At 40.4% G+C, this 23,360-nt stretch overlaps 1 protein-coding gene across 3 annotated transcripts in view; it reads left to right on the forward strand.

Moving 5' to 3' along the window:
• Positions 1-6,722, forward strand: part of fam53b (family with sequence similarity 53 member B) — a 128,001-nt gene extending 121,279 nt beyond the window's left edge. For all 3 annotated transcript variants that reach the window (XM_060842023.1, XM_060842020.1, XM_060842022.1), the window contains one exon: positions 4,209-6,722. In XM_060842023.1, coding sequence (XP_060698006.1) covers positions 4,209-4,574 — 366 coding nt within the window. In that variant the 3' untranslated portion in view covers positions 4,575-6,722. The remainder of the gene's footprint in view (positions 1-4,208) is intronic.
• Positions 6,723-23,360: the final 16,638 nt, after the last annotated feature.

Raw genomic sequence — 23,360 nt, forward strand, 5'->3', positions numbered from 1 at the left:
TGGAGAAATAACTGTGACAATAAACAGATGCTGTTTGTGCAAAAATATGATGTCAGAACAAAGAGTAAACCCAAAAACCTCTCACCTAAAAATGAAGCAAGAGAATGTTGTGTCTGTTTGGACCTTTGCCTTTTCAGGATTCACGATATGATTTTGTTTTTTTTTTGGGGAGGTGATTCAAGTTTGATTTAAGCTGTGATAATATCACCTGGACCAGATCTTGGTGGTTTCCAAGATGATGGAATGAGTAGAATTTTGGGTTAATTTATCGCAGCTGAAGCAAATATTTCATCCATCCAGTTTTACAAGGTCTTAAATTTGTAACAAAATGCCATGTCATACGCTTGGTAGCACATTTGTAGCCCTTTAGCAGTATAGGTATGAGGTTGGCTGAGTGACAGGAAACTGGGCAGTAGTAAACTGCTGATTTCTGGACTGGAAGAAGGAACATAATGGAGTTCTTTAGGTATTGGCACTGACCAATGCTTTTCTTTAATATATATGACCTAGAACCAGGTGCATAGAGCACAATTTGAAATTTTGCTGATAGTGCAACACTTTAAAATATTGTGAACTGTGAGGCAGATGGTGCTGCACTTCAAGAGCACAAACACAGTGGAATGGGTTGACATATGATGGATTACATTTTATGTCTAAGGAGAGACGGCAAAAGAAAGGATATAATTTGAAAGGAAACAGGAACAGCCACCTGCAGGTGTTCACAAATTACTGAAGGAGGGGTTTATAAAATGGAGTGTGGAGTACACAAGTAAGGAAGTTGTTATGCTGAACTTTTATAACACACTGTTTCAATCTCAACTGAGATGTTGTGTCCAATTCTAGGCATAGCATTTTGGAAGAAGGTGAGGGCTTTAGAGAAGATGCAAAAAAAATTACTGAAATTATTCTAGAAAAGAAGGACTTCAATAACATGGATAGAATGGAAAAGCTTAGGGTTATTCTCCTAAGAGAAAAGAAGGTTGAGAGAGTGTATTTAAATCTGGAAAAATGTAGATATAAAAACTTATATCCCATTGATGGAAGGTTTGGGAATCAAAGGACACCAATTTAAAGTTGAATGGTGAAGGAACAATGATAATGTGAAGAAAAACATTTTTACCCAGTTGTGGTATAGACTCCGCTGGGGACAGAATTAATTGTAGCTTTCCAAAGGAAATTGGGCAAGCACTAGAGGAGAGAATTTGCAGGACAGTGGGGAAAGGTAAAGGAATGGGATTAACTAAATCACTGGGAGATGGTGCGGGCACAAGAAGCTGGATAGTCACTCTCTGCTGTAACCATCTGTTCTGTAAACTTGTAAATGTTCGATTTGAAAATATATTCTAAAAATGAACTGAAAAATATTGGACACCATCAGCTAACTCTCAAGTCAAGATGAATATCAAGTCAGAATTGCAGGTTTCTGCAGTGGGTTTTCATGTGATTGAACAGACTGAGCCTTGACCCACAGACGTTTGAACATACAGGGCATGATAGCCCTCAACATAGTGGTTTCTGGATTGCAGGATTTTATTCCTTTTACTTTTCTCCTCTACAGCTGGTTGACCTCATCATTAAGATGTTGTAATTCAAAATATCATGAAGCCTGATGGATAAGTAGTTACTAATTTGGTAGCAAGCTTTTCCCAGTCATTACCATCAGTGCTGCCATACTTCAAGGAGAGTGTTAGAGTTCCTTTGAAGGGTTTTCTCTGTCCTCCCCTAGAACAGGTCCTGGCTGCAGGCATGTTTCTCGGCCAACTGGACAGTGTCCAGTCCATCGGAGTTGGTTTTACCAGGGTTTTGTTTGAATACTTGTGCAGCTGTCTTCAAGAAGAACACTAGTATTTGTTTGATGGTCCTCCCAATGTAACCAGAGAATAAAGCAGAGGGGTTATTGGTGGAATTTATCTAGAGTTTGGGTGTTGGTGATGCACAGAATTGTCTTTAACGTAAATGAGAGGTGAAATACTTAGCTGATCAGGATAGGCTGGTGTAAGTTTTGTTTTAGCAACATTTAAGGATGGGCTACATCTCTGATATGACAGAACTGAAGAAATTGAGAGTCACTCATAAAACGTCAGAGTGAGCGATGACACAGCTGTCACCTGCACATTGTAAATCACATCAGTGGTGGTCAGTTTAGTTTTGGCATGGAGAGGTCTGAACTTTAGGGGATTCCATCGAGGCAGTAGTTAATGCAACACAGAGCAGTTAATTGTTGAACTGAATAGCCACTTTCAGGTAGATTATAAATAGTATGGGAGCTATCTCTTTTTTTTACTTGATTTGGAGACATCTGTTTCAGATCTTCCGCTCAATAAACTTGCAGTCCCATGATGATAAAGTAATTGCAGGATTATAATGAAGTTTCTTGAACATTTACATCTTTGAAGCACAATCATAGCTTCCAGATTTACTGAATCAAATGCTTTTATCATGCTACTGAATGCAGCAAAAAGATAGTTGTTGTAGTAGCATTCTCCATGTTTTTCTTGGATTTGTCTATCAAATGATCACAAATTAAACATACTTCTTATTATTCAAATATGCTTCACTTAGATTTGTTTGAACAGTGCAGTATTACTTATTTTTTAATTAAATGTTTTTTTTTATTTATCATCTGTAATGATAAGTGTCACTTTGCACTATGAAGTAAGCTCTGATATAATTGGAGTTATCAGCCTGAAGGTGTGATGATGTAAATTGTGGAAGGCACAAGTCTTGAGTAAATCACATGTTTAATGCCAAAATTTTATTTCATGAAGGAAATAAATACTTTAAGGCGAACCAATGCCTTTCTGATCATTTATATTTAAGGTTGCATTACAGGATTTTTTATACTGTTGACTGATACAGGTAACTAGTGCAATTTACATTTTATGGTATTTCAGCATGTTGTATTTAGTCTCCATATAATCACTTCATTTTGTTTTCTGGCTCGAAGTTGTATAGAGGGAAAGGAAGGAGGTTTTTCTTGGGTAAATTTGAACTTGCCTTTTTCCATCACCAGGGTGTAATGTCTTGCTGGGGTTGCATGCTGGAGATCAAGCCCCACTATTCCCAGTGTTGCCACAAAAGTTAAAGATTCAATCAATGTACACAAGATTCTCAAACTTACTTTTTTTTTAATAAACCCAGTTCAACACAAAGCATGGGGCCAGTACTTAACAAGAATTACTATTTATTACAAATAAATAGATTCTAACTACAGGTAAACATGAATGAATTGTTGGTAAATAAGTCTACAAGTTAATACTCTAAGCTCCTCTCATAACTTGCTTTTTCTCTCTCTCTCTCTCTCTCTCTCTCTCTGTGTTTGTGTGTCTCTCTGTCTCGCGCGCGCTCACACACACACAGACACTCTAAACCACGTGTGTGTGTGTATATACACACACACACTCGCATCCACTAACTCATTATCACACTGTAAAATTACCCTTTTACTTGTCAGAACTTCCTGTTTATCCATCTTTTTCTCAAGGTGCTTTCATTCTCTAATAGGAAGCTTAGAGTGACTGGGTCACAAATTGCAAAGTCTGAGAGTTTCTGATAAAAGCCACAGTTTACAGCAACTGGTGAGGAAAAAAAATCCTGGTTTTATTCAGATCTTCGATGTTTTATTATAGTGAGAAAGGCACCACATGCCCTTTCAGAGGTCTATTGGCATCTGGTGGTATTGTTCAGCTACCGAGGAATCAATCACTTTGTTGTTGGCAGATTTTTTTGTCATTGGTTTGTGGAGTTGTGACCAGTTTCCAATCAGTTACTTGGTAATTTCAGTATTGTACCCACTCTCTGCTGCCAGCCCATCTGCAACTAACCGGTTAAACAAAGATACCAATACAAGAACCATTTACAAGAAGTGTTGGTAATTTGCTTGTAAAAAGTGCAGAAATACTTACCACAGGCTTTGGTTTTCAAAGCAGTCCATTTCTCATTTCAACCCACAATCTAAAATATAGGAAAAAATAAAAAGATGCAACCTTTTCAAAGGCACATTCTCTGGAATTTAATCAGACGTGACAGTTTGATTTTTAGGAAGAGATTCTATTTTTGTTATTTTACTAACTGGTGTGACTTCGTTGAGTAGTAATACATCAAGCTGGCAGTAGAGGAAAATATCCTGGTAAAGCTGGAAGTCAGTAAATGTTTGAATTTTGAAAGCATTACCTTTTCATGTGCTGTTTTGTGATTTCTCTTTATAGAATCTCAGGAATTTTCACAGCCCCAGCTCTGTGGGTACCACTGGGAATGATTGCTGTCAACGGCAACAGACCATCTCACCGAGCTCAACTGCAGCAAAGACATGGACACCACACGTCTATGTTTCAACTCCTATGCCAGGCACAACCCCTGCCTGTAGTCCAGAACCACAGCATCATGGAGACTCAGAAAAACCCTCTACTAGCAAAGGGGAAGCTGGCAGGGAGAACACTGAGGTGTTTGGGGTTGTGAAGCAAAACTGGCCAAGTGAGAAGAATGATAAAGACTCCTGGAGGAGGGAAGACGCTGGACAAGATGTATTTCAGCTGGATGGTGAACTTGACATTGAGCAAATAGAAAACAACTAGCCTATCAGGTTCTAGGATGCATGAGCAGATGAGATCTATAAAATTGTGCACAGTTTGCTGCATTTTTTTGTGTTTTTTAAATAGTGTTCCAAGGGCATGTTAAGTCAAACAACTTCACATCTCCATATGTCTGTACCTGAATATTCAATTTGCCAAAAGACAGTCAGACAGTCCTGCCTCTGTGGGAGCAAACCCAAACAGGACTGGAGGTAGTTTGTTTTTAACTACTCATTATACACAGATATAATTGTCCGAGACATTGAGTTTGAAGGCACGCTCAAGAAAACGTGGCCCCTCCCTGTGTTTTTATCGAAGCTTACTGGTAGTAGTTTTATATCAAAACTGCTTCAAATGTAGTGTGAATGATCTTTGCCATTCTGATTTAGTAATTGACACTTTACCCAACATTCCCCCAGCCCCCCTACCCCATCCTAACAGATGCCAACTTTCCCAATCCGAAACTGTGATCTCAATGGACTGAAGCCACAAAAGCAATCTGTCACATGCTGCACGTTTGCAGACTGTTTTGTTTGTGTTTTATTTTGTTTCCTTGTACTTACCATCTTATTTTTAAAACTGCCCTAATGTTTAGCTTGCTTTTTTCTTGCAACTAAACTTTGGTAATGTCTTGCTGTGGTGAGCAAAGCAGAGCCATTTTAGTTTTGACTGCTGTCTTATGTTTCCCAGCATGTTTGTACTGCAATACTGAGATATTTTCCTCTGCAATGAGTGAAAATAAAATCAGGAGCAAAATATATTTCTGTGTTTGCAGTGGGACTCAGTCGCTAACTCCTCCAGACAATGCACACTGGTGCAATGAGGCAATTGACTGCCCACCTTGCTGTAAAATTCTGATGTGTCTATACCCACTGGTATCTACAGAATGCCAATTGCTGAGCTCTTAACCAATGGATGTTAGCAATCTGACATGAAAGAAGGGCAGGGCAGGCAGTGAGAGATGGAAAAATCACTTAATATATAATCAGTGGATTTCAAAGTTATAAGAATTCTATCTTTTGAACCACAAATGGATGGAAGTTCGTTAACTTCAGTGAAAACATGCAGAAACTTATGGACAGGTCTAAAATCCAGCTGTAAAGGAAACTATCCAGGATTCCTATCAGAATCGGTAGAATTGGCGTCTCTGGCTTGGACAACACAAAATTCCCAATTATCAGTTTTGTGTGTGTGTCTACTGTAGACTCAGGGTGTCCATAAATGGACTTATGAACATTTTTTAAAGAACCCACAACTTTTATTAATTTATATTAAACTTGTACAATACAGGACAAATGTTTTCTACTGCAAGGATTATTTTCTCATACTGCATGTAACAAATTATCTACAACCTCATTCTTTGCAATAAATTTTTAACAGGAATTAGTTACACAGGAAGTTTAACAGTTAATGTCAGTGCTGCTGGTTTCAGATAGAACTTCAGAAGGCTATTATTGTAAGTGAGCTGGGAACGAGATGGTGTACAGTGAGGTTACACTTCTAAAGTGTGACTGTCTTTGTTTGTTTATTACAATTTCTGGAATGTCAGGAATTCCAAGAAGAAATGCAAGGATGTCTATGAAAGTATTGACTATTTTAAATTTTTTTTTCAAATGTAGACCAAGCAATATTTCTGTTGAGACAGTACTACCTGCATGTGCGAGAGAAACTGGTGGTAGCAAAATGTGTTGTTTAATGTGAAAGGCCTTTCGGCTCATGGAATGCTATCTAGTATGTGATGACTCCAAATTGAGCCATGAAAGCCAGTGATTAATTGTAGTTTTTCCAACCATTATTTGCAGCGATAATGCAGCACTACATAACCTGTTTGCCTTACTGTACTTTGAAAGCTTACACAGTAAATGCTGCAGTTATATATGGCTAATCTGGACATTTCAACTTGATACTTAAGGGAAATTATGCTAGCAAATCTCGATGCATACTTTGTATGAAAAGACTGCTCATATACAGTGAATGCATGGGCTACTGTTGCTGAAATAAATTGGAGAACACTGCTGTATTTCAGAACATTTGTATGCAATTCTTAACTAGAAGCAAGAAAGTCTTTGAAGATTTGAGGCAAATTCTAAATCAGTAAATCTGATTTCTATGATGAGACTGTCTTCAGCAAAACTGTATCACTTCCTGTTGTTTTACATGGGCTGTTCTCAATTTTCAATAAAATGAAACTGAAGCTAAATTTGTTTTCTTTCCTTATTATGCTGCCATTGTATGCTGTTCATTATTTGTGCATTTTGCATTCCTCCCTTTCACTGGAATGGATTTGCCTGTCGCTGCAAATTGTACATTGATGGAACTCAGCAACAATCACAGCGAGGACGATTGGACTCGGGAATGTGCACTAGGGAATGCAAATCAGAATCTGGGAGATTTAAACCACAGGTAAGCAAACATTACAGACTTGACTGGCAGGTGTTCTGATAAAATTAGCATGGATAGTGTTTGGTAAAGCATGGGCGTAAATGGGGCATTTTCAGTTTGGTAGATAGTGAATGATGGAGTGCTGCAGGATTAGTGCTGGGACCCGAACTATTTTAGAGTCTATCACAATGACTTAGATCAAGAGACAGAGTAATATACCTAACTTTGTTAATGGTACCAAACTAGATGGAAAGATGAGCTATAGGGCAAATGTAGAGCTGCTACAAAGAGGCACAGCCAGTTTATATGTGAACAAGAAGATGGCAGATGGTGTATATCATAGGTAACGAAGAAATTATCCGATCTAGTCATCAGGATAGAAAAGCAGAATAAATATTTAGGAGGTGTGAAATGTGCAAGTGTTGATGTTCAAGGAGCCTTGCAAGCGGTCAAAGAATGCAGGAAGTTAGCATACAGATGCAGCAAGCAACTAGGAATGCAAATGGCATATTGGCTTTTATTGTGAGAGTACTGGAGCTCAGTGGAGGGAAAGAAAAGAAACCTTGCTATAACTGTATAGGGTTTTGGTGAACATTGGTCTCCACATTTAGGAAAGCCTATACTTGCCCCATGGTCAATGCAGTCAAGGTTTATCATGTTGGTCTCTGGGATGAGGGAAGTGGTTGTCCTATGAAGCAGAGCAAATTGGGCATTTAGAAGAGCAAGAGGTGATGTTATTGAAATGTACAAAATTCAGAGGGAGTTTGATAGATTAGATGCCAAGAGTTTTTCCACTGATCTGTGTATCAAAAACACAGGTGCAGTCTTAGGAAAAAGGGTTGATCATTTAGGACTGAGGTGTGGAGTAATTGCTTCACTCCAAAGGCTGATGAATCTTTGGAACTCTCTCTACCCTAAAACATTCTGGAATCTCCATTATTGAATCATTTAAGGTTGGGATAGAAGAAATTGTGGTATGTCCACAAGATTTTCTTTTGAGGCAGCTTGTGGTACGGCCCACTATGGAACAGGCAATTCTGGATTTGGTGATGTGTAATGATGCAGACTTGATTCAGGTGCTTAAGGTGAAGGAACTCCTAGGGGGACAGTGACCATAACATGGTAGAACTTTCTCTAAAGTTTGAGGGGGTGAAGCTGGAATCAAATGTAACATTATTACAACTGAGTGAAGGTAACTGCAAAGACATAGTGGAGGAGCTGGCCAGAGTTGCTAGGAAGGTGAGTCGAGCAGGGAAGATGGTGGAGCAGCAATGGCAAAGAGTTTCTGGAGTATTTCAGGAACCACAGCAGAAATTCATCCTAAGGGGAGGATGAGGTAACTGTGGCTGATGAGAGATTGGGGCAGCATAAAAACAAAAGAAAAAGTATGCAATGTGGTGAAGATTAATGGGAAGCCAGAGGGCTGGGATGTCTTTAAAAACTGGCAGAGGAGAACTTAAAAAAGCAATAAGCTGGGAGAAAATGCAATGTGAGATTAAGCTACCTGGTAATATAAAAGAAGATTACAAATGTTCTTTTAGGTATCTAAAAGGTAAGCGAGACAAAAGTGGACATTGGACGCTGGAATATGAGGCTGGAGAAGTTGTAATGGGAACAAAGAAATGGCAGAGTAATAGGTACTTTGCGTCGGTTTTCAAAGTAAAAGACACCAGCAGCATACCAGAACCTCAAGAGAGTTGGGGACAAGGCAAGTGTAGCAGTCATCACTAAGGGGAATGTACAAGGTGGGGGTGCGCTGAAAGATCTGAAGGTGGATAAATCACCTAGATCAGATGGACTACACTCCAAAATTCTGAAGAAGATACTGAGGAGTTTGTAGAGGTTGTGGTGGTGATCTGTCCAGAATCAGTGGAGTCTGGGAGGGTCCCAGAGTACTGGAAAATGGCTAATGTAGCATCCCTGTTTAAGAAATGATGGAGGCAGAAGACAGGAAACTATAGCCTGATTTTGGTAAGATTTGAGAGCCCATGTTAAGGATGAAATTGTGGAATACTTGTAAGGGCATGCAAAAATAGGTCTGAGTCAGCACAGTTTCATCAAGGGAAGGTCATGCCTGGCAAATCTGTTAATCTTTTGAGGGGGTAACAAACAAGTTAGACAAAAGTGTCCGTGGATGTGATCTAGTTGGATTTCCAGAAGGCCTTTAACAAGGCACCACAAAGGAACTGCTAAATAAGATAAGGAGCAAGGTATAGGGGACTCCGAGATTATGTCTAGAAGGCAAGAGATGAGTTGAGAAATGTATCAACAATGATTAAATGCTGGAACAACCTCAATGTGTTGAATAGCCTAATTGTGCTCCTATATTTAATTTTGGCCTCTCTCAATTAATCGAGCGATCATACAGAGTAAATGGGACAGTGGAGTTAAATCGCAGGATTAGCAATGATCGTCCTGAATGGCACATCATGCCCAATATGCTGTATGGTCTACTTTATTCTTAATTCTTGACATGCTCAGTTGGTATTTTAGAGAATAAGTTGCCACGTTGAAGTAAGCATATACATGGGACTTGCCCAGGTTCAAGTCCCACCTACTTCAGAGGTGTGTCGTAGCGTGTCTGAATAGCTTGATTTAAAACAAAATCTAAAACTAATAAACCAGTTCCTGGTTACACAGAGCAACCAATTCATGCATAATCAGAAAGTGTGCATAAATAAATGAGCAGTGCTTTTGTTCCTGACATATGGACACTTGCTAATCTTTGTACTTCATGTGTAACTGGTATTATCATTTTGGCATCTACACTGCAGTGAAGAGATAACTAATTTTTTTTATATAGATATTCTTATTAGAAATTTAACATTTTAACAAATTTACAAAAATAAACAAAACTCTCAAGTACAAACATTGATATATAAATAAATCTTAAATTTTGATTATTGTATATTTAACAAAAGAAAAATACCGAGAGAGAAAAAACAAAACTCAATTAACTACTAATCTAACCTACAATTAGCCAGAGTGTATAATTGAGTCACTTACATCTTTCAAGTAAGAGAAAATGAGAGAAAAGAAAAAAAAGAAGTGGGGGAGAAAAAAAAACCCCAACGGTTAACATAGAAGTTGGATATTGAAATACTTGCTCGGAATGTGTTAACATCATATATAACAAAACCCGTATTCGTGCGGGATTCCTCTCCCAAGGGGCCCCGGACCAGCCATGTTTGTAAACTCCATTAAATAAAAGCCGTTGTTAGGATAGCCAAAATATCTATGTAAAAGGGCTGCCACATTTTATAAAATAATTCGGTCTTTTGGTGCACCATATTTATAAGGAAGTCAAGGGGAATACATTCCATGATTAATCTGTGCCAATTTGAAAATCCAGGGGAACCTTCAGCCACCCAGTTTACCAAAATATTTTTCCTTATATGGAAAGAGAGAACAGAAAATAATCTCTTCCTATTTGACATTCCAGGTGCACCACTTAACCGACTGATCAACCATAATCATCCGAGTAAATCCAAGACCCCTTGGGAGGGGAAACCCTATCTAAAACATCCTGAGCATAGAGCATATAGAATTTACAAAAATAAAGCTTCTCTAATACACTCATAACAGTATAATAAAAAGAAAACTATTTCTAAAGAATAAAAAAAATTTGAATGGAGATTATCCCCCTTGTTCCCAGGGGGTATCACTTCTTTTCCAACAGTCCATCATATCCTCTCCCAACCAGTGCCCCACCCTTGACCCAGGCGCTCCTTAATAGGATGAGGAGAATTCAGATATAATACAGAACTAGAGTTAACAGTGAGCACCCTACCCCAACCCCCCCCCCCCCCCCCCCCCACCCACACCCACACCCACACCCACACCTGAGTATATTTGGTAGTATTAATACCATGTATAAACTTATATAACTATAAAATTACAACTTCAACAAATTATAATTAAATATAATAATATAAAATAGCAAGGGAAAATAACCCCGCTCCTAGAGACAAAAGTAAAATAGAATAAGGTAACTACCTCTTCCCACCAACATTAACTAAACCCCCCGGCTTATATATATACATATATACACATACATGCATACATACATATATGTACATACACACATACATACGTATAATAATAAAAGAACCCTAAGGGGGGTGGGGGAGGAGAAAATCGTTAAATGGAGAGCAAATAAATAATTCCCTCTTTCCCCCCCCCCCCCCCAAGATGATAATAAACAGTAAGATAAGAAAAAGAAAAAGTAGGGGGGGGGATATAAATCGGAGTGGGGAAAAGGCAAGCCAACATACATTGTCTCTTATGATTTATTTAAGAGAGTCCAAAAATTCCTTAGCCTTTTCTGGAGATCTGAAATTATACCTGGATCCTTCGTGGATAAAACATAGCGTCGCTGGGTAGCGTAAGGAATATTGAACATTTAAGTCCCTTAAACACTTCTTCACCTCATCGAACGCCTTCCTCCTTCGAGCCAGAGCCGGGGAGAAGTCCTGAAATAACATGATCTTGGATCCTTTATAGATCATGGCTTTGGAATCTTTTCCAAGATTTCTAGAGGCATCTAGGAGTATCTGCCTCTCCCTATAGCTCTGCAGCCGGAACAGGACCGGGCGTGGGCGTTGGTTCGAGCCAGGCCCGCGTATTGCGACCCGGTAGGCCCATTCTACCCACACCTGGCCTGATCCAGCCTCCGGATCCAAAGGTTGTGGCAACCGCTGTTCCAGGAATGCTGTGAGCTGGCCTTTCTCTTCCCATTCGGGAAGGCCCAGCAAACGAATATTTTTTCGGTGACCTCGATTATCGAGGTCGTCAATGTAATTCTCTAAGGTCCGGACTCGCTGTTCGAGAGTCCGGACCTGATCCGCGGCCGATTGAGCTGCAGTCTCGGAGGTCGCGGCCTTTAACTCCGCCCCTCTGACTCGGCGCTCGAGTTCCTGGATGTCTCGGCCGTGCTTTTGCAGCTCGGCCGAGAGTGATTCCCAGTGATTTCGGGACTCCTCGATAAATGCGTCGATTTTCGCGTCCAGCTTGGTGATCATCTCCACAAAGCTTGTTATTGTCGGTAAGTCCCCTGGGGCGGCTATGGACGCCTCAGCTGCAGCTGGAGAGGGTGGGGGAGGGGTTCCTGCTTGCTGAGAGCTGTGGGCTCTCCTCCCTTTAGTCATTTTTCCTAAGAGATTAGATTATTTAAATTTAATACTAACACTACCAAACAACTAATTATATTAAATAAAAGCTATTTTAGATGATTTGGTGAGTGTGGTGGGGGGTGGGTGATCCACTTTGCCCAAGTCTTGGGAGGAGCACTGTAGACTCAGACTTGCTGGGTCGCCGCCATCTTGAATCCCCATTAATATTTTAAAATCATGACACAATTGAAGGAGAGCAAATATGCATCATAAGTATTTTAGAAATATATTTGAGGTAGATTTAAACATGCAAAATATATCAAGCTCATGCAATGTTAACAACATTTTAAATACATCCATAAAAGTGTTAGTTATTATTGTCTTTTTCTTTAGGCCCCACATACATTAGATTATTTCTTAGCTCACGAGTATGCAGATATCTTGTTGGAAGGTATTTCTCAATGCTCCTTTATCATGTAGATACCACTGTTAGAATATTTTCGTGGCCACTTCTGTGTTCTGATCCCATTTGAGCCAGTCGTTGATCCTCTGTTGCCAACTGAAATGGGGTGAGCACTGAGGGAGGGCAGGCAGATTCCTAAAGTGGAATGAAAGCACAACAAGAAGACTTGAGATTTGGTGCGGTGGGTGTAGCTATGGTTAATTTTGAGAAAACGAGCCTTCATATTAGATTAGATTAGACTTACAGTGTGGAAACAGGCCCTTCGGCCCAACAAGTCCACACCGACCCGCCGAAGCGCAACCCACCCATACCCCTACATTTACCCCTTACCTAACACTACGGGCAATTTAGCATGGCCAATTCACCTGACCCACACATCTTTGTGACTGTGGGAGGAAACCGGAGCACCCGGAGGAAACCCACGCAGACACGGGGAGAACGTGCAAACTCCACACAGTCAGTCGCCTGAGTCGGGAATTGAACCCAGGTCTACAGGTGCTGTGAGGCAGCAGTGCTAACCACTGTGCCACCATGCCGCCCACCAGCTTGTGCCCCTCAGCTGCATTATTATAATTTTGAAGATGCAGAGGCTTGGAACTAATAGGGCTATCTGAGTGGAAGGGGCAATCCCTCCAGAGAATGTGGCCTTTCACTTTTGGTCTTGTCATCACAGCATGAAGCCTGAAACTCCAATTATTCCCTACAATCCTGACTCTGAGGTTCACCCAGTTTGCCATGCAGAAGGAGAAATGGTCAAACTGGTGAATGGGGAATACTTGTGTTGTGTACTTCAAATCGAAGGGCCAGTCCGTTCATCTTGGAGTATCACTGTTTTTTCCCTCTGGGCAATGTGAGCAAATTCCCAGTAGTATCTACAATGGGTCTTTCCCCTATTAGACCTTTAATTGGTCTAGGTGGCTAACCACTGTTGACTAGGGAGCACCTGCTACTGTTCTTCCCTTAGTGACCAACTCTTTTATGGAAAAAAAGGGGTCACGTAGGCCGTCAAAATTGAAGGGGGTCATGCTGGTGACTAATTGAGCAGGGGTTTAAGGGGGATTTCTGATGGCTCTAAGAGTGTGGGGTTGCAGTGGGCCAAAGGAAGGTATATGGAGTTAGGTCACAGATCAGCCATGATCTCATTGAAGGGTGAAACAGGCTCGATGGGCTGATTGGCCTACTCCTATTCCTAAGTTTGTATGTTCCCATGTGAATTTTAAGCTACCATTCTATGTCATATGTCTCACAACTGGCCACCCATACAGATTTGCAGTCCTGCTCAAAACATTCGACTAAGACTCGCAGGCTATGTCGTTCACAGGCTGTTCTAGAAATAAACCAAATTTTAAAAAAAGGAAGATTAGAAAAACATATTTAAAGGGACAAAACTGTGTTGCAGAAGGTGTCTTGGTACATGAATCACATAAAGTATTGGTGTGCAGTTACAGCTGGTGATTGGGAAGACAATGGGACTGTTGTTCATTGCGAGGGAAATGGAACATAAAAGTCAAAGAGGCCTACAAGCACAGAAGATGGCCCCAGTAGCCTATTGAGTCTTCAATAGTCAAAAACAACCATCTAACTATTCTAATTCCAGCACTCGGTCTGCAACATTGCAAGTGTGCATCCATATACTACTTAAATGTTATGAACGTCTCTGCCTCTACCACCTTACAGGCAGTGAGTTCCAGATTCCCACTACCCTCTGGGTGAAAAGAAATTTCCTCTCATTCCTCTAAACATTGTTCCCTTTCTATCTATCCCTGCTAGTCATTTAACCCTACACCAAAGCTTTATCCTGTCTGTGCCTCTCATAGCTTTGTATATCTCAATCATGTCCCCACTCAATCTCCTCTGCTCCAAGGAAAACAACCCCAGTCAATCCAATCTTTCTTTATACCTTAAGCTCTGCAGCCAAGGCGATATCCTGGTAAATCACCTCTGCACCTTTTCCACTGCAAGCACTTCCCTCCGGGCGGCACGGTGGCACAGTGGTTAGCACTGCTGCCTCACAGCGCCAGGGACCTGGGTTCAATTCCCGCCTCAGGCGACTGACTGTGTGGAGTTTGCACGTTCTCCCCGTGTCTGCGTGGGTTTCCTCCGGGTGCTCCGGTTTCCTCCCACAGTCCAAAGATGTGCGGGTCAGGTGAATTGGCCATGCTAAATTGCCCGTAGTGTTAGGTAAGGGGTATATGTAGGGGTACGGGTGGGTTGCGCTTCGGCGGGTCGGTGTGGACTTGTTGGGCCGAAGGGCCTGTTTCCACACTGTAAGTAATCTAATCTAATCCTATAATGTGGATTCCAGAACTGTACACTACACTCTAACTGTGGCCTAATCAACTGCTACCAAAATCCTCTGGACTGATTCCAAAGCATTTATATCCTGTTAGACCAGAGTTGGAAAATGTGAGGACTGCAGATGCTAGAGATTAAAGTTGAGAGTGTGGTGCTGGAAAAGCACAGCAGGTTAGGCAGCATCCAATGAATAGGAGATTCCTGATGAAGTGGTTATGCCAAAACATCAGTTCTCTTGCTCCTCGGATGCTGCCTGACCTGTTGTGCTTTTTCAGCACCACAGTTGGAGTATTGTATACAGTTGTGGGTGCCAATTTAAAATAAAGATGCAAACTCATTGGAGAGAGTGCTGAAGTTATTTATTAGATTAGTTCCAGATTATCCTCAGCTATGAGGAAATCTTAAAGATGTTGAGAATGTTCTCCTTGGAGAGAAAAAGGCTAAGAGGAGATCTGGTTGTGGTTTTCAAAATAATGAATGGGCCAAGTAGAGTAGACATAGTCAATTCATTTCGGCTTGTAAAAGAAACAAAAATGTAATGCATAGATTTAAAGGATTGTGAGAAAAATCTTTTACACATGGTGATTATTAGGCCATGGATTACACTGCCTGGAAATACAGTGGAGGCAGGTTCTATTGAGGAATTCAGGAGAACATTAGATTTTTTTAAATAGAAATAGTGTGCAGGGAAATGGGGAAAAGGCAGGAGATTGGCACTACATAATAGGGCTGGGGCAGGCATGATGGGCTAAATGGCCTCCTGTTGCATCATTAGTAATTCTGGGGTCTTTCCTTAAATAAGGAGACTCAAACTGCACACAGTATTTGAGATGGGGAATAGAATATGAGAACAAAGAGGTGATTCTGAACCAACTCTTGGATGTCACTTGGGCCTTTGACCCAAAATGGCGGAGGAGGACATGGAGGAGAACGCTTCAGACAGAGCTCATTTGCTCCATCTATTTCCTTTTCATTCTTTCTCTTTTTCACTTCTCTTTTTTTAACCATCTCTTTTATTTCTTCTCCCAGCCTCTGACTCCTAGCTCCCGACTCCCAATATCGGACTCGGCGGAGACCCAGAGAGATGATCTCTTGGTCTGGTGTGGTGGTCTCTCAGTAGCTCAACATGATTGTCTCTTTGCCCCCACATGGTGGTCTTTCATTGGTACATGCAATCTTTCAGTCTGGTATGGCCATCTCTGTGTCTCAGTATGGTGGTCTCTTGGCCCCGCATGGCAGTCTTTCAGTGGTACGTGGTGGACTCTCGGCCCTGTGTGGCCTCCGTATGGAGTCCCAGCCTCGAGGCAATTCCTCAAAGTGTTGTCTCATTGTGGGTAAGCATTTAAGAAAGACTGTAATGTTTGACCATTTCAGTTTTATTCGTTTATTACTGACTTAAAACTAAGAAGATCTGCAACATGTAACTTTTAAACATTATTTTGTACATTTTATAGAACATAAGAAATAGGAGCTGGAGTTGACCATCTGGCCTGTTGACCTGCTCTGCCATTCGATAAGGTCACAGCTGATCTTTTGTGGACTCAACTCCACTTACCTGCTCGCTCACCATAACCCTTAACTCCTTTATTGTTCAAAAATCCATCTTTGTCTTAAAAACATTCAGTGAGGAAACCTCGACTGCTTCACTGGGCAGGGAATTCCACAGATTCACAACCCTTTGGTGAAGAGGTTCCTCCTCAACTCAAGCCTAATTCTGCTCCTGCTTATTTTGAGGCTACGCCCCCTAGTTCTAGTTTCACCCACCATGGAAACAACCTCCCTGCTTCTATCTTATCTCTTCCATTCATAATTTTCTACGCTTTTACAAGATCCTCCCTCATTCTTCTGAATTCGAATGAGTATATTCTGTCTGCTTGCTGTCTCCCCATTGAATCCCTACAGTGTACAGGCCACTTGGCCCAACAAGTCCACACCGACCATTCGAAGATTATCCTACACATCCCTGAACACAGTGGGCAATTTAGCGTGGCCAATTCACCTAACCTGCTGTGGGAGGAAACTGGTGCACCCGGAGAAAACCCAAGCAGACACTGGGAGGATGTACAAACTCCATACAGTTGCCAGAGACTGGAATCAAACCTGGGCCCCTGGGCCCGTGTGAGGCAGCAGCGCTAACCACTGAGCCACCGTGCTGTTCCTCATGCCAACTCGCTATTACTGCAATGTTTAACTTTTAATTTTGTTTGCTCTTTGCAACTTGTTTTTAAGATTCTGTACCTAGGCACTTGTACTTAAGATGGCACCTTGCAAGGCAAAATTGTACACTTTTCACTATATGCCTATACTTTTGTACTTGAGTACATGTGACAATATAATCAAAATTATAGGAAGGATGTGAACACATGTGGAGGAATTGCACATTGGAGGGAGTACAAAAATATTTTACAAGAACTGCGCCAAGCATGTGAAACTTTAGTTAGGGATAGATTGGAGAGATTGGCACTATTCTCCTTGAAATGAAATAGTGTAATGTTGTTGGAAGGTTTTAAACCACGGAGGGATTGGATACAATAGATAGGGAGAAGATGTTTCCAGTCATAACAGGAACGAGAATGAGACAGTACAGAACGAGACAGCATGGTGAGGCAGCACAGAGAGGCAGTACAGAGTGAGACAAAACAGCGAGGGAGCACGGAGTGAGACAGCACAAGTTTGAAATGATTTGCAAAAGAAAATCCAGTATGAGGAGGAAAGTATGAGATTTTTCGCAGTTACTCAGGAGTTAGACTACATCCTTTTAATAGTCTAACCTTACTTGAGTAAGTATTTCACTTAATTCCATAGGAACTAATTAAAGTATCCAAGTTTCATTGATTTTCAGAAAGTTCCCGGTGTGCAGGAATTGCCTACAGGAAAATTCATTTCCCAGACAATTTCTTTAGAGAAAGCTACGAAAGGGATTCTGCATGTTCTCCATGTGCATCGCTGATCTACGCTCACAAAACAACTGTGTGGCCAGTGAAAAATCTGACCCAAGATGTCCCCCATTTAAGATGGAGATAAGAATTTTTTTCTCTCCAAGTTTCTCACCTGCAGAATTTGTGTTCCCAGCCAGCAGTGGAGGCTAGGTCCTTGAATATTTTAAATAGATTCTTGATTGTCAAATGATGGGAGTAGATAGAAAATGGAATTGAGGCTACAATCAGCTTTAGTTTTATTCACTTCTGGGATGTGAGTGTTGCTGGCTAGGCCAGCATTTGTTGCCCATCCTTATTGCCCAGAAGGCAATTAAGAGTCAGCCACATTGTGGGTCTGGAGTTAGCCATGATCTTATCAAATAGTGGAGGAGCTCATTAAGCTGAATGGTCTACTCCTGCTAATTTATGTATTCATATACACAGGAAAAACTCAAAATAAGAGAAAATAGCATAAAATACAGATGGGAATGTTTGCCTCACACTCTAACTCTGCTCCTGCTATCACCTTCAATGAGGCTTCCAAGGGACAAGAACGATTCCAACCATTTTGCCTTTGAGCTGACTTATCTCCAGTTCTCTCTCAAAACCTTCATCCAAAAGAGTGTCTTTGCTCTGCTTTATGATTAGCTTGAGTAACGTGTCTGAGCTTGAGCATATGTGTTTCAGGTCTTCTGAGTGAAGCAGCAACAGAGAGTTTCAATGTCTGGAGTAGACAGCCAGTGTGATTGTAAAGTGCAAGCATCCATGTTATAAATAATTCCACTTCTATTAGGTATTTAGACAGTCACTGTTTGAGTGCTGCAGCGTTTTGTTTTGTGTCAAGTATAATGACAGGAGCCCCACACTGAAATTACAAGGTTCTTTCTTTGACAAAGATGTATTACAATCTCTGTCGACATGATGAGGAGGTGCAGTTGTTAGACTGGGGTGGTCAAAGTTAAAAATCACACAACACCAGGTTATAGTCCAACAGGTTTCAGAGTTCTGCTGATAGTACTTCCCAATAAGCTTGTTGAACTATAACTTGGTGTTGTGTGATTTTAATCTCTGTAGACACCAATAGTTCTTTAAAAGCATAAAACTTACAGTTAACATGGCTGCAATAGATACATGTTGTTGAAAATTTTCATCTTCACCGGATCTGATTCAAGAATACAAATTCCAAAAAGAGCAACAATATACACTGCATGAGTAAAGGGTGTTAATTGGTTGACAAGAGAACTCAGACCAACACAATTTGGACTTTAACCTGACAAAAGAACTCTGCTTCATGAGGTGTCGAATGCACCGGGGAAAGTCACCCCCCAAACTTTTATTAAACTTCAAAAAATGGCCAGTCGTTTAGACATTGCCATGAGGAATGCACCAGGCAGCAGGTGTCTACCATCCTTTTATTTAATTGAAAAAGGCACAATGCTGGACATGAGTTGTACTTAACTCTCCATTTACTGTAAATGGAACAACATTTCTAGTCTAGGACGTGCTTCTAGACTAACCCACATGTGAAAAGCTCTTCAGCAAACCTTCTGATAGTAATGCCACCAGACCCCTATCCTTTAAAAAAGTGTCAAATTCAGACAGGATCAAGAGAATTTTCCAGATCGTGAGGATCTCAGCAAGTTGTCAAACACACACAATGCTATTACAGAATGTGGAATAAACTAACCAATCCAGCAGGAGTTCAAGCCTGACACAATTCACATGTATAAAGGAGAAGGATAAAAATCTGTTGCGACACCCACTGAGAAATTTTGTTGTTTGTGTTAGCAGATTCTAGCAACCCTCCTACTCAACAGATTTGGTAAACCACATAGTAGAACATGTATTGCCAGAAAGTCAAATCGGGTTCAGGAAACACAAAGGCACTTGTGATGTGACTATCACCCTTTGGCAAATACAAGTGAAAATCAGCAAACAACAACTGGAACTCTTCTGTGCCCTTGTTGGCTGGTGAAGGTCTCATGGAAAGGCTTGGCTAAACTTGGATATCCTGATAAAACTGTAAATTTAATATTGCAGTTCATGATGGATTGATGACCAGAATCATTGACTGGTAAATACGTTGGTACCTTTAGTATAACAAGTGGTGTGAAGCCAGTGTATATCATGGCCCCTCTGCTCTCCAGTCTATTCTTTGCTGTCATATATTCATATGGAAACAATGATGCAATATATATTTCAATTCCTAAACAGGTATCAATCCGTTCAATCTGAATGACTACAATCCTTGGCTAAGATATAAGAAATGATGATAACATGAATTACAGTTGGCTGATGACTGTGCCTCTGCATCACTCTCTAATTAGAGTCTTCAATGGATTATGGACTGTATTTCAAAAGCCTCAGCTTAGGGAAGACAAAGATCCTCCACCAACTAAACCCCACTTGCTAGACCTATGAACAACACAACCCTGATGGCCGTAAATAACTTGCCCTATCAAGAAGCACAATCTTCGTGTGTTTGCCTTGAAAGTAAGGTGGTGAATAGAATCCAGAGCAAGATCTGTATTTTCTGCACCATTTCTAAATCCATGTTCCTAAAAGTTTGATGCATTTACTGCTCTGTAAATAAAGTTCAAAGGGAGCTGAAAATGATAAATTCTATTCATGGAAATTGAACATAAAACAAAACTACCTGCAATATGCTATAAAAAGTCCAAAGTCAAATTATAGCAATTCCTCATTTTCCTTCTAAATTGATATTTTCTTTCTTATTAATTATTTTCTTTTCATTGTTTCTACTTTCATTTCTACTGTTTCAGTATTAGTTTCTTCCTCTTTTTATTATCCTGTTTTGCTTCCTCTTTCAGTCAATAATATTTACTCTGACCTCACTGTTTATGGTTTTTTTTCTCTAATACCTGACATTTTAGGAACAAAATCTATTTTATATCTGTATTCTCTACCTAATAGTAACTTCCCCCTATTGTTCTCCCTCCCTTTCTACTCACTCTGCTGACCGAGTACAACATGTGGAAAAGATGGTTTTCAACATGTAATCCATGTAACATGTAGCACAAGGAGTTGAGTTCTTATTGAGTCATGTATCTGAAGGTTTATCCACAACTAACTGAACACACAAATATGCATACATTTACATATATGGTCTGGGCTATATGCTTACTTAGAGTATGATTACATTATATATGTGGTTGTCAGGCTGATAAACGCATTGATTAATTGGCTGCCTAGCTGTCTGTCTTAAATGATGCTGCTTGTTTAAGTGTACAGAGAGTAGGATGGAGACCTTTTTTATGCTAGAGCATCACATCATGATTTCACTGTCTTAAAGGTGTAGTGCCTTTCTGAGATAGGTTTTTAAAAAATGGAAAAAAATAACCTTTTGCTTGATCTTATTCTTCTGTATACATCCTTTTTCAATGCTGCCTGAAATAAATAATAAGGTCATTCATTCGGGATGCATCAGTATACATACTAAGTTCATTGTTGGTAAGATGAAGAAGGAAGTTAAAGCTTTGCACATTTTGAACACTGGCAGTCCAGTAACATGTGGGAATGACAGGGCCTGTGCTCCTTGTCACCTTCCCTTCCTAATACTAAGCCACACCTTGCCTCTGCCTTGACTCTGGACAGGCAAATGAGCCTCAGAATACTGCAGAAGACTAGAACTGCATAAAGAGGACAAAGACCTTGTGTAACTAGTCCCTATTCTCTTCTTCCTCAGCTTTTCACCCAGTGGATTAATGGCCACTGAGGATAAAGACCATGGAAACAGGCCCCACAGATTTATGCATCTGAAATGGACATCTATATGATGGCACATTGTGGCCACTATTCCAAATCTCTGAATCTGGAGTGTCAGTCGTTAGATTGAAGATTGTGATTTATGAGATGAAGGAATGGAAGGTGCCTTTGTAGTCCAAAATATTCAGAGGCCCAGCTGGAAGCACTGTACCCTATGTAAATGAAGAGGAAGTATTGGTTTCAAATGTACGGTTAAGTTGATGATTTCTTCATGAATATTTTTCAGACCTATTTAAGATCAGTTTGAACTGACATATACTGATAAATTTAGTTACCCAAAAAATCCAATAAGTTATTAAAAGTAATTCGCAACTGAATATCAGGTTCAGTAATTGTTTTCAATTTTCTGCTTTTTTGGGGCTGTAATTTCTTCTACTTTCCTTCAGTTTTTTAATGCACAAACAAGTCTTGAAAAACATCTGAAAAAGGCTGTGATGTTAACATGGTTTAAAGCTGACTTTAAAGGTCCCTAAATATGCTTTTCTTTGTGGCAAATATTTTGGGCAGCTCGGTGACACAGTGGTTAGCACTGCTGCCTCACAGCACCAGAATCCAGGGTTCAATTCCCGTCTCAGGCGACTGAATGTATGGAGTTTGCACATTCTCCCTGTGTCTGCGTGGGTTTCCTCCCACAGTCCAAAAAATGTGCAGGTTAGGTGAATTGGCTATGCTAAATTGCCCGTAGTGTTAGGTGAAGGGGTAAATGTAGGGGAATGGGTCTGGGTTGTACTTTGGAGGGTCGGTGTGGACTTGTTAGGCCGAAGGGCCTGTTTCCACACTGTAAACAATCTAAAAAAAATTTACTTTGAGGGTAACATAATAGAATAAGTGACACAACTGTTTTTGTTTGGAAATTCATCAATGTTGTCACAAAAGCCAATGACAAATGTAGTTAAGTGAATTATTCTGAGTTCTGATTTGTTGAAACAATAGTGGTATTTGGGGTTAGTAAGACACAGTTTCTGATTTAAGCGAGTGGCCTATGGTCCTGCAAAGGGTCAGCTTGATATCAGCAGTTGCACACAAACAGAAAAAAATGCCTTCTAATTACATAAATTATTCCCAATAATTTTAGTTACTTTTTCTCTCTGATCAGGTTGCTCTTCCCCTGAAATTATGTCTGATTTTGTGCGAGAATGAGCAGGGCACCTTCTTCCAGCTTTCAGTTTCTGCTCTGTGACCAGGTGGAAATGTTTTGGCTCCATTCAACACTTGGCCAGCAGGCCAGGTGAGCAATAAACTAACTCTGTGGGGAATTATAAGTGCACTTCTATTTTGCCATTTAACAGTACAGCATATAGTAACATACAGAGATACAGCACCTTGAGACTACTGATGAACCTAAACTGCCATGTTTACAAATATTGAGATTTATTTCGAAAGAAGCAAAAAAGATCCCTGATCATTTTTTATTTTTAAAATTGCCACTGATGCTAAGTAAAGGTCAGATTACTTCTGTAAGGCAGACTGGACAATGATTGATGTGCTTTGGTAAAAGTCTGCTTTTTCTCAATGTGCATTATCCTGTTTCAGACCAATGGGGGCACTTTCTGAGATGTGTGAGCTAATTAGTTACCTGATTATGATATCATTAGTTTGAAAGAAACTGCCTTATTACTTCAGATTGCCATGGGGATGAACAACCATGAAGCAATGGGTAAATACAAAGTTAGTTACAGTGAGAGGATCTATGTTTCTGTTTGACAGTTGAGAGCACACTGAGAATTTGTAAGGGAGGTAACAAGCAAGATTCTTTAATCATGGGACAGTCTTTTGTATGGTAGTTCAGACTGGATCCTTGTGTTGCAGGAGGTGCTGAAAGTTGGCCATAGAC

This window comes from Hemiscyllium ocellatum, chromosome 22 (assembly GCF_020745735.1).
Source record: "Hemiscyllium ocellatum isolate sHemOce1 chromosome 22, sHemOce1.pat.X.cur, whole genome shotgun sequence".
NCBI lineage: Eukaryota > Metazoa > Chordata > Chondrichthyes > Orectolobiformes > Hemiscylliidae > Hemiscyllium > Hemiscyllium ocellatum.